The sequence below is a fragment of the Gastrolobium bilobum genome, unplaced genomic scaffold, assembly GCF_033153095.1.
Source record: "Gastrolobium bilobum isolate Gb01-03AN ecotype WA unplaced genomic scaffold, APGP_CSIRO_Gbil_v1 utg5903, whole genome shotgun sequence".
NCBI classification, from domain to species: Eukaryota; Viridiplantae; Streptophyta; class Magnoliopsida; order Fabales; family Fabaceae; genus Gastrolobium; species Gastrolobium bilobum.
In genome coordinates this window covers 89,808-106,599 of record NW_026899498.1, presented here as the reverse complement: position 1 = coordinate 106,599, position 16,792 = coordinate 89,808, and the positions used below count along the sequence as shown (strand labels likewise).

The window sequence follows — 16,792 nt, the reverse complement described above, 5'->3', positions numbered from 1 at the left end:
GAGCCTCTTCAGCCGTTCAGTCTGCATTGGAACACCAAAATGCTCCAATATCTTCAAAACCAGAAAGGCAAATGGGAGTATACCTTTATGCTTGGCCTTATACATTATCCAGTAAATATAGTGCCACCAATTTTCCTGAACGTCGTGATGGATAGCCCACATGATATGAATATCACCCTCCAGCACCCTCGAATGATCGAAAGCTCGCGGGAACAATATATGGGTGATGACGTAGTGCAATATACGAGCATCAACACTAAGCAACCCCTTCGTATAAATAGCATTCTAACCACGTCTTACATCAGGCTTCCTGGCCTCCTCTACAGCATCACCCCACACAAATCCAAGAATTGCTACATTGGTATCTGCATCATACTCCACTATAGGCTGAGCATCAAAGTCGTACCCTAATAACTGCATCCATATCAGAGCCGTCAAAACTATGTCCATACCGCAAACACGTGACCTCAGCTCACCTTGTATATAGCTGAGGTTATGGTAGACGGCCCTCACCATAACCTCTAAATAGGGACACAACATCTCAGCCAGTACCCTCAAATATGATCCCTCTAACATCGCCACTATGTCAAATCCTTCCCTCATAAAGAATGTCTTATCCAAGGATTTCGGCTGACAAATGGTCTGCTCACAAGATACGCATAAATGCAGCATGCTCCGAGAGATCATCATCAAGAAAATACCCAAATAAGAGGTCCATTGAATCAGTCTCAGGCTTCTGTGGCCCTGAAGAAGAAGGACGGTCCTATCGTTGCTTCGTCTGTCTTTTGCCATCGGTGTTCCTTGATCGTCTGCGGGCAGCCATAACAACAACGGGAATCTACAATAACACATGATAATTTATGAACAAACAACAAACATAATAATAATGAATACAAAAAAACAGAAATCAAATTCTGACAAAAAAAAACTATAAAACATAAACCCTAAACTACATATATAACCCTAAACCTAAACTAAACAGCCATCAAACTGAAGAATCAAATCAAAACACATAATCCAATTGAACCAAACAATAGTGAGAAAAATTAGGGTTCATAAATCGTAAAAAAGAAGAAAACTGTGGTGTAAACCGATAAATACATACCAATACGTGAGATGAATGAGCGATTGATGTTGTTTTATGAACCCACCGGAGGATTGGAGAAAGATTTTAGGCAAAATTGCAAATGGGGGCTTAGGGTTTGGTTATAATTGATTATAACCACCTTTGTCAAATGAGGGTCTTTAAAAAATGAAACTGACGTTATTTAATAAATTAAGCCACTGTTGCTTAATCGATTAAATAGTGAGGTCAGTGTTTTGGGCATATTTTGACTATTTAATCGATTAAACAAGGCATATTGGTGGATTGTTTAAGGTGAGAGGTAAAATAATTATTTTTTAATTAATAAAGGGCAAAAGGGTAAAAAAAAATCATATAACTTATATATTGTAGGGTTTTGGAGGAGAGGATATTGAGATAAATTATCAAACCTTTCTGAGTTTTTTCTTTTTATCATTTTTCTTATATATTTTGGGAATAATATTTCTCATATTATAAGAGATAAATTTTATCTTTTACATACGCATAAAAGTGGGTGGGACTCATATTTTTTTCTCGCTCTCCTCCTCACATGACCCCATGTGAGCTCCACACACTTATATATATATATATAGAATATAAAATTATCTCTTATAACAGAAGAAATATTAATCCCTTGTATTTTTCGGAACATAATGACTGAAACAGAATTAACAACATCTAAAAGAGAATTAACAACAGCTAAATAATTCTGGGCCTTTAAATGAATGTAGTCAGCCGAGTATTTCAGTTTGGCTCTGTTTCGTATGGGTCTGATATCACTCGGCCAGGTCACTGATAGCTTGTTGGGTCGATCTATAAAAGAATAGAGGAGCGGAATTTCTGATATCACCCGCACTTTTATTTTTTTATTTTTTACTTTTGGTTACTTTCATTTTCTCTAGCCTTTCAAAAATTTTATTCTTAAATAGCAATCGAAGTGTATTCATTTTTAAAAAAAGTGTATTAAAAAAAAAATTAAATAAAGTACATTTTCTCGATAAAAATATATAAATCACAACGTATTTAAAAAAGTTCAATCTGAATCTAACAAACTCTAAGGATAAGAATCTTTGAACCCGAGAACCCGTGGGATTCCCAAAGGCTTGGTACAAGGATATCAAAAATGTTACTGATAAATCTTCTTTGGTAAACGTCAATTATCATATTTGATAGAAGTAACAAAAATAAATTTTCGGATATCCAAGATTTACCGGTAATTTGATTTACAAAGAAAAGTCATCATTCAGATTATCAAAAATAATATGGTAATTCAGAATTTCAAGTAAAGGAAAAGTACAATATCAATTTTTGAGACAAAAATACCCTAACAGACATTAAAACCTAGACCCAATCTATCAATTACAAAAGTAAATATAGTTTGGGGTTATTTTTGTAAAATAACCTCATATTCCAAGTCATATTTCGTTCTAAACCAAACATGAAATCAATAATCTTTATTCAATATTCTCGGTAATATTTTGACGAAACCAAACACCTTTTTCGTAATATTCCGAGTAAACTCAATTTCTCGTGTATTCCCAGTAATCGTGATTCTCGGATATCAAAAAATTTCTCTTGTACTAAACACACTCCTGATGAATCCTCTCTTGGGTAAAGAAGAATAACTAAAAAATATTACCTTTTTAATTTATGTACTTCTCGTTGGTAATATAATTTTATTTTATTTATAATATAAACATTAGCATAACATGCATCAATATTTTTATAAATATAAGATATATAATATCAAGAGATTTTAGTTAATGTATAATGTCTTTAAAAAAAGTTGTCAAAATATAATTAGCACGAAATCAGAAAATTATTCTGTAAACTTAAGAAAAAAAAAATAATCATTATAATATTCTATATTCTGAAAATTTTTAATTAACATTTCAAAATAAATGATGATCTTTGTCCATGCTGATGCACATTGCACTAGGTGCTCTAATGCTTTTTCACAGATATAAAAGAATCTTGAAATTGCTTACAAACTACATTGTTGAAGGAATTAATACGAAGTATCCATGGAGAAAAAAATACTGATTTTATTCGATCCTAATATTTATCGCGGTATACGGGTATATATGATGTGCCTTTGTCTATTTACGTGTTCATTCGTGATTGATTCCTGACGCCTTTGTTTGGTACACTTGTACTTGGAAAATTTATTTTAAGATCAATTTTTAAATTCCGCACTAGATCCCCTGGTTGAATTGGTCTGCCTATTCTCAACACTGTCTGATTTTTTTATTTTTTTTTTGATACATTCAACACTATCTGATTTAATTGTAATGTATTTGGTTCAACCAATTAGATCATGACCCAAATTCTCACCCCGAATCTTTATTTGGTTTTTTTTTTTTTAATATTTCAATCAATTTATCGTTTCATAATTAGTCCGATTCAGAATGAGTTACAGATTTAAAATTTTAAACCCCTCTCAAATAGAATACTGAGGAGAATCGAATACATGCTTTGACTTCCACCTCCTCAGTTCCCTGACACCAACTGAACTACTATCATTTATTTTTAATTCATCATTTAGAACACTATTTCAAGGTCGTAATTTCATTTTATTCATTAGTTGTCTTCCCCTCCCACATAGAAAAATCTTCAATATACTAATTTAAGAAATATCATGCTTAATCAAATGGTGGTAGCTCAGTTGGTAGTAAAGAAGTTGAGTAAGTGGAAAGGAAGCCTCTCTTTGATCTCATCTGCCACCTTTGAGAGGAGTTTAAATATCTACATCCCTGATCAGACCCGCACTCAGGGTTAATCTCATAGTCGACTCAAAGAGTCAAAGCTCAAGGGTAAGGGGTGTTAAAAGAGCCAGGAGCATTTGACTCCACTCGTGTTGGCCTGACCTGGTCTTGTGTTTTGGTTATTGGATCTAGACTTAAATTTATATAAAAGCTTATTTAACAAAAGGCCTCAGACTCCCATCGTCGCGCTCAGCCCACTCAAGCCATCAAGCAACCGTTCTCTATCATACTCTTTGTCGAAGCCATCTCCAAGCATTTCGCCATCATTTTCGCTTTCGATTTCTGCCATCTCTAAGCATTTTACCTTTCTCTTTTGTTGAAGGTCTCTCTTCGTCTCTCGATGGTTCCCAACGGTTGAAGGTCTCGGATTTCACCATTGAAGGTCATCGTTCTCTTCATTCTCTTCACGCGACCTCTGTTTTCCACAATCTGACGGTTAAGTATAATTTTTTGTAATTTTTTTGGATATGCAGAATTTTGTACTACTTTAGTTTATTGTTTAAGCAAATTTCTTACATGATTTTGTTCTATATTATATTGTTTGATTATACATTAAATTTATGAATCTTTGTAGAATTATTGTTGTTGTTGATAGTATTCTGTTTGAATAAATTTTTGTTGTCTTTTCAATAGACTAAGGCAAACTTTTATTTTTTGTAAATAAGTCAAATCACATGTCAATAATTATATTCATAATACATTACAGGCTAGGCTATTCTGACATATTTAAACACAAACTTAATTTTTTAAGACCAAAGTTCGACTCGACTATGCCTGTTAACACCCCTACTTGTGGGGATACCGATGAAAGTCAACTCGCTTCAAAGAGGTTGATTAATTAAAAAAGAAGAAGTATCATGCTTTCCTTAATTATTTTTAACAGCACCAATCTGCTGCAAAGAGTGACCGATATACGCGAATCTTTAACCAGGTTAAAAAAAACCCCTCAAAATCAAAAGTTCAAATTATCCAGATTATAGTTGTCTCTTTTGTTATAATTTGGGACTCGTCCCCTTCCTTCCATTTTTTATTATATTGAAAATAAATAAATTAAAAATTAAACCTTTTTTTTTCAAAAACATGTTTATAATACCATTCATTAATAGTATAAGAGAAATGTTTTTGAATACATTATAATAGAAATATTTAAATTATTAATAAACCAGAACTAAATCTATAAACATTAAATAATTATAGAATATCCGTTAGTTACTTGGTATTTCAATATCATTTGGAATATATATTTCATATTTCGAAGTTTTTTTTTTTTTTTTGGTAAACATATTTCGAAGTTTTTAAATTCATTTTAAGACAACACATGTACATTTGAATTATATAAGATTTGTCTATATATAATATTTTGAGCTTTGCCTAATTTATTTTTAAAAGATTAAAATAAATCAAAGAGAATTACTTAAAAGATTAAAACACGAGAATAAAAAGGAAAAACTATTATAACTGTCAATTAATCTCTTCAAAATACTTCAAAGTTATGGAAAAATAAATATTAATACAAATTTCAGTATTCAACATAAAATCCCCAATAGGCATGCATCTCGACCCATTTATATCCCAACTATATTATATAATTTCATCATAAACTCTTATTGAGATTGATGGTCTTCTCTGATCTTGTAAGAGAGTATGTCTTCCCCCAAAGTTAAACTTTTATTTATTTAAAATAAAATTTCAAATAAAACCAAAACGCATAATAAGTATTACGAATTACTTAAATTATCATGCGGAAAATTTTATTTTAAAATATTTTTTATTAAAAATACCTCATAAATGATTAGGCATAGTAAATTAGTAACAAGTGAATTTCGCTCAAGCGAAAAAAGATTCAATCTCCCATTGACCGGGTGTGAGGATATTTGAAAAACCAACAAGATTTTCTTTTTAATTGATGGATATATTTTGATCCTGCCAATTGTGCAATCGCTCATTAGCCCATGAATCCATTTCAAAAACTTGTGGAGCAAAACAAAATATGTCGAATGTGTCATCAGATCCCATGCATGTGCTCCATCATGATACAATCGATGAACCATGAACGTAAACATTGTGATGACACCTGGTAAGTACAATTTTTTTTTTTTTTGAAAAGTACAAGGAAAGCAATTGGGACTAATTAACGAGTAAGGCCAAAGGCAAACTTACAAGATGAAGCATACGCATCACTAGACCAACACCTAGTATATATAGCAACAACAGAGTTCTTATTCTCAAGTAGTATAGCATCTATAATCCGTGTATGTGTGACATCTACAATAAAACCGCTGAAGATGTGTCATGCCACGCACAGTAATATATATATATATGACATATACAAGACAATAACCGTACAAGGATTATTTATGCATTACACATCTTCATATATACTTATATAGCGTTACTCCTATATATCTAGAGTAACTAACTCATCAAAGTTAATTGCTCGTTTGCCCCGCTAGCGTTCCTGAAGTATGGCCTCTTTGATCAGTCAAAGCTTTCATCCTTTGTCTCCAACTCCAATTGTAGTTTCCACCTTGTCGATTCCTTCCAGGCAAAGGAATTGGAAACGAACTTGGTGGCATTTTTGGATGAGTTTCACCATCATCCATGCTATTTGGCACACCAACAAGACCCTTGAACTCTTCCCGGTTAGCCATGGCGCGCGTATGCTGATTTTTATGAGAGTGGTATTTATTTCCTTTCTTGGTTCTCGCTCAGGTTGATGCTATTTAGTAAGCATATTTAAGATCTCCTTTTATAGATGTACTAAAGGAAGTATAAATTGCAAGCTTAAGAGTGAAGCACTGACCGTCTAAAATGGGAAAATATTCTCTCAAATAAAGTTATTTATTCTCCATGATCATAAAATTATCTTCAGTTTGTTAAAATCCATTGTAGATTCGCTTACAGTGAAAGCTTCTCACTTGGAATAAAACACTTGGACGCACGCAAGAGAATTCTCTTTGGACTCGTATCTATCTGGGAAGACCGACTTATTGCCTACTCTAGATTTTTAAGTAATATCAGAACCGTATCATTTATAGCAAACTATTAAAAGATTACACATTCATCTTTATTTTTAAATTGTATTATTTTATAAAATACCGTAGTATTTTTTATGGATATAGTCAATCAATAAATCTTTTTATTTATTTATTTAAATTGTTCATATCAATTTATTATTTATTTTTTACACTTCGGTAAATATTTTTCACTCTTTTTCTGCGTACATGTTGTTTAAGCCACGTATTCCTTCTATCGTTTTTTCTTTGTCCTTTCTAACTTTCGGCTTCATCCATATTCCACTCCAAGATAAGCTCGCTTGGAGTAATATTAATTGTTTTAAAAAAAATGATCACCACAACAACAACAAAGAGAATTTGTATTTGGTTAAAACTGCTGAACGGATTATCATTGCACAAATTAAACCACGAGGATTCAATCAATCAAAATATATATAAAAAAATAGATTTCTAAAATTTTATGAAGTGACAGCTCCTGTTTATAATATTAATATCTCATTAAAATATTGATGTTTCATAAATATTTTTTATTTTAAACAATTAAAAAATTGAATCTGGATAAATATGGTATTTACAACAAGATCATTAATATTTGTGATTTATAAAATTATATCAAGTAACAGTTAATCAGCTATGACGTAATTAAAGGTCACGCGAGCCAAGCTTTTCAGGTAACCCATTACAGGTAGGCTTAGTCAATTTAAATTTGTTCTGAGCTAACAAATTTTTAGTCTGGTTCCGGAATAAATCTTTGGTGCTACTGTTGCACCGAAGATTCAGTACAATAGTAGCACTAAAGATTTATTTCTGGTCCAGCCCGATGCAGACCATGGATTGGGTTGGTCAACCTATTCACTTAAATTGTATCTAAAAATATTATTTAATTAAAATACTTAAAAAGTGTATTCTTACGTTACTTTTTCCTTTTAAATGGTTAAGATCCCAGCAAACATCAAATATAAAGTTTTTGTGAAAGTGATTTACATTAGAGAGACTAAGAGTAAAATTCTTCATATATCATATTAATCATTTGATTAGTACTTTAGAAAAAAAAATAAAAAAAAATAAGAGATCAAGCCACTGGACTTGCTTGACTTTCTGTGGGCCAACTAGTTCGACTAAATTATATTTCAATTTAATTTTTTTTCGTCTTATCCACATGACCACATATTTTGCCTAGTTAGTCAAGGTCACCCATCAAATTCAAGGTTCAACTTATTTTGTCTCTCTAACGTGTGACAAGTAATGTCTTGGGAAAATGTTGTGTGCCAAATCCTAACAAATCTTAAACATTTTTTATACAAACATTGATATACATTAAATTAAGAAAAAAAGGTGTGTCATTTTAAATGACACACCTTATATTCTTTTATTCTCACAAAAAGATGGGATCCTCACTTTTAAAATTTTTCTCACCTATTCTCTCTTTCATGATTTATCTCTTTTTCTCACTTAAAATAACATAACTTTATATCCTTTAAAATAATACATATTTTCCTCTTAAATTAAAGACAATAATAGACTCTCTTCACTTATTATCAAGCTATTGGATTCACTTGACTTAATTCGAGCCAGATAGTTGGGCCATCTATATTAATTTGAATTTACATTTGTCGATTCTACCTACACGGCTACACACTTTCTCTTGGTTATTCAGACCAGCCCGTTGACTGTTACAGCAATGTGATCTCATCAAAATATTGATGTGTCATAATTTTCTATCTACAAAAAAACAGAATTTGAATATTGATTACCATCATATTATGAAAAACCTATTAATATTTTATTATATAATTGAAGTTTTTATACTAGTTGGACTAAAAGTTTTTAATTAAATAAGCAAATTTAATTTTACACCTTTTTACAGTGTTATAAAAATTGGACCGGCTCGGCCGGTTCGAATCGGAAATCGATAAACCGGTGGAGTGATCGGTCCAGTTAACAACAAGGATCGGATATGCAAGTGACCCGGTATGAATCGGCTTGAACCGGCCAGTTAGTGATTAAACCGGTGACTCGAGGGATCAAACAAATCAACCCGGTGATGAACTTTCCCAAATTTCTTCTGGACATCTTCAAGATCTATGATAGACAAAGAAGAATAATACTCCACCGATATGATGGGCGAAGAAGCAGAAAAATAACAGATTTAGATACATGGTAGCAAAAAGAACAGGCGAAGAATGAGACTGAGAAAGATGACAGACCCATCCCTGTCGTTTTTAAATTGGACATGCATTGCAAGAGATGTGTCAAGGAGTTGTTCGCCATTTTGACAGTACTACGATCACTAATCAGATTTCACTTAAGAGATTTCTTTGCTCTAACCATAGAAGAAAAAGAAAAAGCACATTGAAACATAGAAGAATGGGAAAGGGGAAGAGGGAAAACACTGTGCTTTTTGCGCTGATGTGAACAAAGAAATTGAGTCTTTTGATTTTTCCCAAAAGTTTATTGTAGTTGGATGATTTCTTTAATTTTCTATAAATAAATTATTTATTTATTAGTACATGATAGAAGAGTGCCAGAGTCTTCTCGGTAATGTCAATCTTTTGAATGGAAACTGAAAGGGTTCATTTAAAAAAAGAAGAAAACTTAATAATTTTGAAATGAGTTTTGTATTTTCATATTTTCTTCCAGTATTATTTTTTCTTATATATATCTGGGTCATGAAGTTGAATCAGTGACCCAGTACTCTGACTGATTCGATAACCGAGTCAATTTTTATAACATTTCCTTTTTGACACTATTATCTTATTAAAATGTTAATTAGTATCATAATATTGTATTTTATTAAAAATAATATAAAAATTGAATATTATAGTTATATCAAATTAATGAAAATATTTATCAACATTTTTAAGATTTTAAATATCTCTCTTTAAAACAAGGGTTCATCTAATCTCATGTTACATGAGAGAAGATACCTTATGTTGTAGAGACATATGTTGTAGGACCCACTATTTTCAAAAAAGGAAAAAAAAAGAAAAAAGAGTGTCACGATTTTCGATGGGTCTATAGGAGATAAACTACTCTTATGTTGCATAAGAGTAGTTTTTCCCTTAAAACAATTACCGCCGAATATCTAGTATGCCTAACGTAAATAGTTATGAAGAATAAAAGAAACAAAATGTGGCTGCTGGGATTCGAGCCCAGGTCTCCACGGCCACAACGTGGAATTCTTACCACTAAACTACAGCCACTTTATTGTAAAGATTCTCCACAATTTGGATGAGATATGAATTTATTATTTCCTCAATCATGTATTTTTTTTTGGTAAGCTCAATCAAGTATTTTTTTTGTAATAATCAAGTATTTTTTAACAAATCTATCTTTATATGTTAAATTAGAATATTTTTCTTTTATGGTGACATACTTTCTTAATGTATTTATCTTTTAAGTAATAATACAAGTCATTTTTAATTATTTTCCTTTTAAATTTTTTAGTTAATTGTGCATATCTTTTTTAGAATCTGAAATATTTTTTATTTTCGTTTTTGTAATTTTTACTCATTTGAGTTTTGGTCATCATATTTTTTTTTTTAAATGCCCATCCTTAATTACATTTTCTTTCATTTCAATTTTTTTCTCTCAAGTCTCAAAGATAAGTTAATAAATAAAAAATATAAAGACCAATCTAAGATCATATAAATCGGAATCAATACTTTCACGAGTAGATATTTAAAAACTAAAAATTAAATAAAAAAAATCGGGACCGATATTTAATATTAAAACCAAAATTTAAATGAGTACAAATATAATAAACGGTATAAAATAAAAATAATAATGATGATAAGGACCAAAACCATATAAATGAACATCACATGTACTAAATCTTATATAGACCTATATTGTAAGGGATATGTTATAGTTACTACCTCTTATTGTTACTACTAAATCGTAACCGTTAATTTCCGTCAATCTAACGGTTATAATTAATTAATAAGTATGACCTAATAAATTATAACCGTTAGATTGACGAAAATCAACGGTTACGATTTAGTAGTAACAAAAAGAAGTAGTAACTATAACCTTCCCCAAAAGAGGTTAGGATATTGTAATAACCAAATAAAGTTACTACTATATTACTACCAATCAATCTCACCGTTAGATTAATTATCTCATCCTAGAGTCCAGATTAGATCCTTAAATAGCCCTCTTTCTCCCCTTCTTCTCTCGCTATATGCTCTGCCCATCACAGCCGCCGCTCCCATCACCGCCGCCGAGCCGCCGCACTCTTCTGCCGCCGCCGCTGCCTATCGCAGACCCACAGCCGTTATCCCTCTCAAAGTTGTGAACATTTTTTTACATCACCGAGACACTGACATACATAGTTTCTTGTTTCCCTTCTATACAAACCCTAACAAAAGGATAGCAAAAAAAAATAACAAATCCCAGACAGAGTCATCCTGCACAATCTGCCAAGCATGGTGTTGTACCTTATTATTTTCCGCTGGTTAACTGTCAATGGCTTCTGTACACATCAACAAACTGCTTTATGTTTCTTTCTTTTGATCAATGGTATTAAAAAGGTCAACTAATCTGTTAATAGGTTTTTCATGCGTTTGAAGGGATAATATCCATGCTTGGAAGGGCGAGGGGCGCACAACCATGAGAGGGATAACAGCGGTGGGTCTGCAGTAGGCATCAGCAGCGGCGGAAGAGTGCGGCGGCTCGACGGCGGTGATGGGAGCGGCAACTGTGATGGGCAGAGCGTATAGTGAGAGAGAGAAGGGGAGAAAGAGGGCTATTTAAGGATCTAATCTGGACCATATGATGAGATAACCAATCTAACGGTGAGATTTGTTGGTAGTAACATAGTAGTAACTTTATTTGGTTGTTACAATATCCTAGCCCAAAAGAGATATTGTTTTAAATATGTGATGTAGGTATTGATAAAATTTCATTTCTACTAAGCATATAAAATAGTAATTAAATATAATATACTCGAGCGAAACTTTTTTCTTAAGTGACAGTTTTAAAATCATAGGTGGAAACCTTAAACTACAATAAAAATTAACCTCTAAAAATACGAATATTAGTTCACAAGAGTAACCCCAGACACAGACTTTATATTTTTGAAAGAAAAATTGTTTGACACTTATCCTAATTCTAATTTTCTTTTCAAAATAAAGGGAAGTGACAAAGAAAGTAGTGAATAAAGTAAAAATTTACTCTATTACCAAACCAAATCAACAAGGTAAGTGTAACATCCCGAGCGCTGATGAGGGCGGGAAGTGATCGCCGGTGCGAAAGGACATGGTGCGAAAGAGCACAAACAAGGAGCGGCTCCTGGCAGGCTTCTAGGGACGAGGGTACATGAATGAATCGAATCAACACCCGAAAGAGAGGGATTCCAGAGACTGTGCTGGTATAAGACAGTACAGTTGTGAATGACTTATAAGAATTAATTGGTACTACCTATACTAACAAGATGCATCTACTTTTCGGTAGCCTAGAACGGAAGAATTTCATAGTTAAGCGTGCTTGGGCGAGAGTAGTACTAGGATGGGTGGCCTCCTGGGAAGTTTTCCCGGGAAGTGTGCGAGTGAGAAAAAAGCACACTGAAAAGTCTCGTGTTAGTATGTAGGGATAGTCAATGAATCTTAAAGCGGCCGGGCGTTACAAGTGGTATCAGAGCAGGGCCTCTCTTTCAGTACGATGTGGTTCGAGGACGAACCAGGGGGAAGCTGGTGGGCATGTAACATCTCGGGCGGTAACGAGGGCGGGGAGTGATCACCGGTGCGAAAGGACATGGTGCGAAAGGGCACAAACAAGGAGCGGCTCCTGGCAGGCTTCTAGGGACGGGGGTACATGAATGAATCGAATCAACACCCGAAAGAGAGAGATTTCAGAGACTGTGCTCGTATGGGACGGTACAGTTGAGAATGACTTATAAGAATTAATTGGTACTACCTGTACTAACAAGATGCATCTACTTTTCGGTAGCCCGGAACGGAAGAACTCCATAGTTAAGCGTGCTTGACTTGGAGCAATTCTAGGATGGGTGACCTCCTCGGAAATTAAAATAGCAAACCACCCCACAAACTGTTTTTATGCTAGATAGTAAACATAGGTGAACACCGTTAATAGTAATCATTGGATATCTTCCATGAAAACTAGTAATGCGATCTGCACATGGGATGATACACTGACATTGATAAGCGACAGATTACTTGAGAGTTGCAATTTCAAAAAATGTGGAGAAACTCAAACCCGAAACTGGATTATTCTGCCCGAACTTTAGACAGGTTGGTATCTAATAAAATAACCATAATGTTTACTTGCATTTGCCATCAAATGAATTTCCAGGCAGAAACAGAGTAAAATGGTGTTCCTTTCCATCCAACGAGAAGGCAATGCCCATTCCTATCAAATGTGCAAAAACTTCCAAAAGGAAATCTTTGAGCCACCAAATCCGCTTGGTATATAGATAACATTCTCAATTCTGTCTCCACCATTCCAAAGCGAGGGAAAAAGGCCCTCCAAACATCAATCTTTACATATCGAGTCTTTCTTTCTGCTCCTTCCGCAGCTACAATATTCTTGATTCCTCGACTGTAGTATACTGATTCTATAGCCATTCGTCTCTCATCCCGTTGCATACAAGTAGCAGGACAATCAAAGAATGCACTGAAGTGGAAGAAAGCTTCAATGAAACGCTTCACAAAAGATGTACAATTATGATTTGTCTCAACTTCAGCTACCACCACTACAATTGGATTAATGGTTCTAATCACTCTCATGATAGTTTCAAGTTGGTTTGGTTGTTGAATCTTGCCTCCAAATGCATACTGAGCATTAACTGCAATTGTTTCCTCAGGATCTCTTTCAAAAAGATCTTCTCTGAGATGTAGCATGTCTGATACCATAACTATGTTAAAGGAGAAGGGTATGTTCAAACTCTGAGCAAAATCTTTCAGTCTCTTACCAGTGTCCTCAATTATATGTATTGAAGTGGTTCCACTTCCAACAGCTGTTATCTTTAAAAGCTCAAGTGGACATTCATGTCTTGATTCAAGGGCTTGCATCAGGGTCGTCCAATGTACCCCTCTTCTGATTTGAAGATCAATAATGTGAATCTTCTTTGCCTCAGTTACATTTTCTATTATAGCTTGAACTGCTGTGAACCGTGTAACCTGACAGAAAGGAAGCATTTCATCAAATGCCAAAAGGGTAGGGTTTACGTCCTTGAATGCCTCTTCAGGATCAAATGATTGCATCTTTTTCAAATCCTCATACGAAACTCTTCCTGTTTCTTTATCTATCCTCTGGCGAAGTACTTCAGCAAAATAATGAACAACACGCTTAACGGGGTTCCCAGTTTTTGAAGACAATGATTCACAATGACTCAGCAATTTGCTAGCACGTTCAAACTGTTGACAGCCAACTTTCTCAGCAGAAGCCAAGAGTGATTCGGCAAGTTCCACATCCTCTTTCTCTTCATCAGAGAGTTCAGATAAAGATAATCCAAAAGGGTGATTCACCAAGGATTGTAAACCTGCTGATTCTGAAGATGATTGAATGAACCTTGTTCCAGCTATCCTCATGACATCTTCAGTTGAAAGCTTTCTCCCAACTTCATTTTTAACTACACCCAAATCATGAACTGGCTGCAGGCTTTTTCCTTCATCACATAACCTCTTGAAACCCTTGCCATAGTTATTCAAGATCTCAAGTGAGGTTAAATGAGTTGAGTTGTGCTTTTCCTTTTTTGGTCATAAAGTGGAACCAAGGTTGGATTTTGTTCATCAAATTGGATGTTTTCCCCAAGGTAAGGTTGGAGTGGTGGAGACACCATGTCAAATTGTAGGTTATCCAATGGTCGTCCATAATCCTCATATGATGGTTGTTGGTGATACTTAGTGGATAGAAGGTATCCTTCATCTTCAGTTGGATCATTTGGAATGAACCCAAAACCAGAAGACTCTCCCCAATCTTCTGCTCCAGAAAAATGAACCTTTTTCACTTCATTCAGTCCCTCAGGAGCCCATAAGCTATCATTTGATGAACTATATTTGTCCTCAACTCCACTGAAACTGAACTCACTGAAATGGCATAAGTCTTCCATCACGACAATTGTTTAAAAAAAAATTGCCTTCTGTATAATCAGTTTTCAAACTATGTTCCTAATGTGAATTATTTCTCTATACAACAACAACAATATATAAGACTATCGGTCATTGTCATACTTTATATTCCTTTACACTGAAGCCGGGTTGGTCAAGTTTAAGGGTATAGTGTCTGATTATTTTACAGTAAAATTGAATGGTTCTAGCACAAAATCAGTCTTAGTACAGTCAACGTTCATATTGTCATGATGATGTGTCGATGTGATCAAAGTGGCCTGCATACAGAATGCCAGTTGTTTACAAAGACGAAGCAAAAATTGATTAAAAATTTTGGGCGTTTTGCCCCAATGTTGTACTAAAAAAAAATTTGATTAAAATTCGATAAAAAAAAATTTCAGATGATTTAGACAAATCCTGCGAACTCTATTTTCCGACCAGGACTCTCTAATTGCTTTTTTGTTCAATCATGCCAACTCTCTGGCGGGGTGTGATGTTACCCTAATATATAAATAAAATTAATTAATTATTTCAAAACACTAGGATCTTGTCCAAGCAAAAAATTGAATATGTCGCTTAATGTTTTTTTTTTTTTTTAATATATACATGACAGACAATTACGTACTCTATGTTCGGAAATTCCTAAGAAACTCAGTCAATAAGCGAGAAGCTAGCAAAAATTAAACAAAGATGGCGTAAGAGCCTAAGACAAACTAAAGAATATATAAACATAGTTATTGATTTTAAAATAATATAGAAAATATACTCCAGGACAAGGTACCAACGAAGCTGCAGCAGCTCACAAATATTTTGTACTGATTGCGGAATTTTTTTATTTATTTTTCCTTTTTATTCATTCACGGCAACTCTCTGTCTGTGTATGATGTCACAGTGTCCGAGCTCAAGTGATCTTACCCCGTGATAAAGTTTATGTTTTATCTAATATATCAATGTTATTAAACTCGATGCGGTCATTGATCTAGTCGAGGTATTGGATCATTGGTTTAAGCAGTGGGTTACTGGTTGAATCACACTCGATAAGTATATACAAATCTATAATTTATATTAAAAAAATATAAACATACTCAGTATAGATGACACTAAAACTTCTCTAATTATTGACTTTGTTTGCAGTTAGTATTTTATGACAAATTCTTGTAGTTTACTATAAAGGCCATGGAATATTAGAATAAAGTTACTATCAAACTTAAACCACAAGATAATTATTTCATCAGATTTTTTATTTTTTTTTTCTTGTAGGTGTTTGTTTGCATTGCTATGGTTCCATATTCCTGTTGCTCTTATCTATTAGTTCTTGTAGCCCTTAATCTGCAGCTGTCCACAGCCTGCAATTGTGACAATTCTGCCACTGCTACTGGTCCCAAAAAGCCAACAACTGCTATTGCAATCTTTCAGATTCCTTTTACCCAATAACAACTCACAAAGCCATACGAATATATACAAACTAAAGTTTATTACTCAATGCTTCTTTATATGACCTATAATCTTATCTATGTGGTTTTCATCTACAGAAGGTAAGAGGACAGAGTAAATTAGTAGATTGCTGATTGATATCTTCAATGTGGGCACTTAAAATTTGAAGAAAAATATGCAGAATTTTCAACTTAAATCGATTGTACTAGGAGGGTAAAAACAAAAACTAGTAAAATCCATTGAACTCTGATTTAACTAAGAGCTGAGATATCACATGGTTCAAAAGGTTTGCAAGAAAGAATTGATGGATACACAATGAGGGTAAAAACGAGAGCCTTGGCCTAGTAGAGCTGGTGGATGCTTCTACAAAGCGTGGCAGAGTTTAGTCAGAGAAAAGATAGATCAGTGCTTCGTGTCATTTAT

The 16,792-nt window shown here is 33.6% G+C and overlaps 1 protein-coding gene and 1 non-coding gene across 2 annotated transcripts; both read right to left on the bottom strand.

The window, feature by feature from the left end:
• Nucleotides 1–9,997: 9,997 nt before the first annotated feature.
• Nucleotides 9,998–10,069, bottom strand: TRNAH-GUG (transfer RNA histidin (anticodon GUG)). The gene has a single exon. It is a non-coding gene; the product is annotated as a tRNA-His (tRNA).
• Nucleotides 10,070–13,162: 3,093 nt separating this feature from the next.
• On the bottom strand, nt 13,163–14,937 carry LOC133290717 (DELLA protein RGL1-like). Its single transcript, XM_061488854.1, is given in 2 exon segments — nt 13,163–14,545; nt 14,548–14,937. Coding segments are annotated over 2 exon segments (1,773 nt in total).
• Between the last annotated feature and the right edge of the window lie 1,855 nt (nt 14,938–16,792).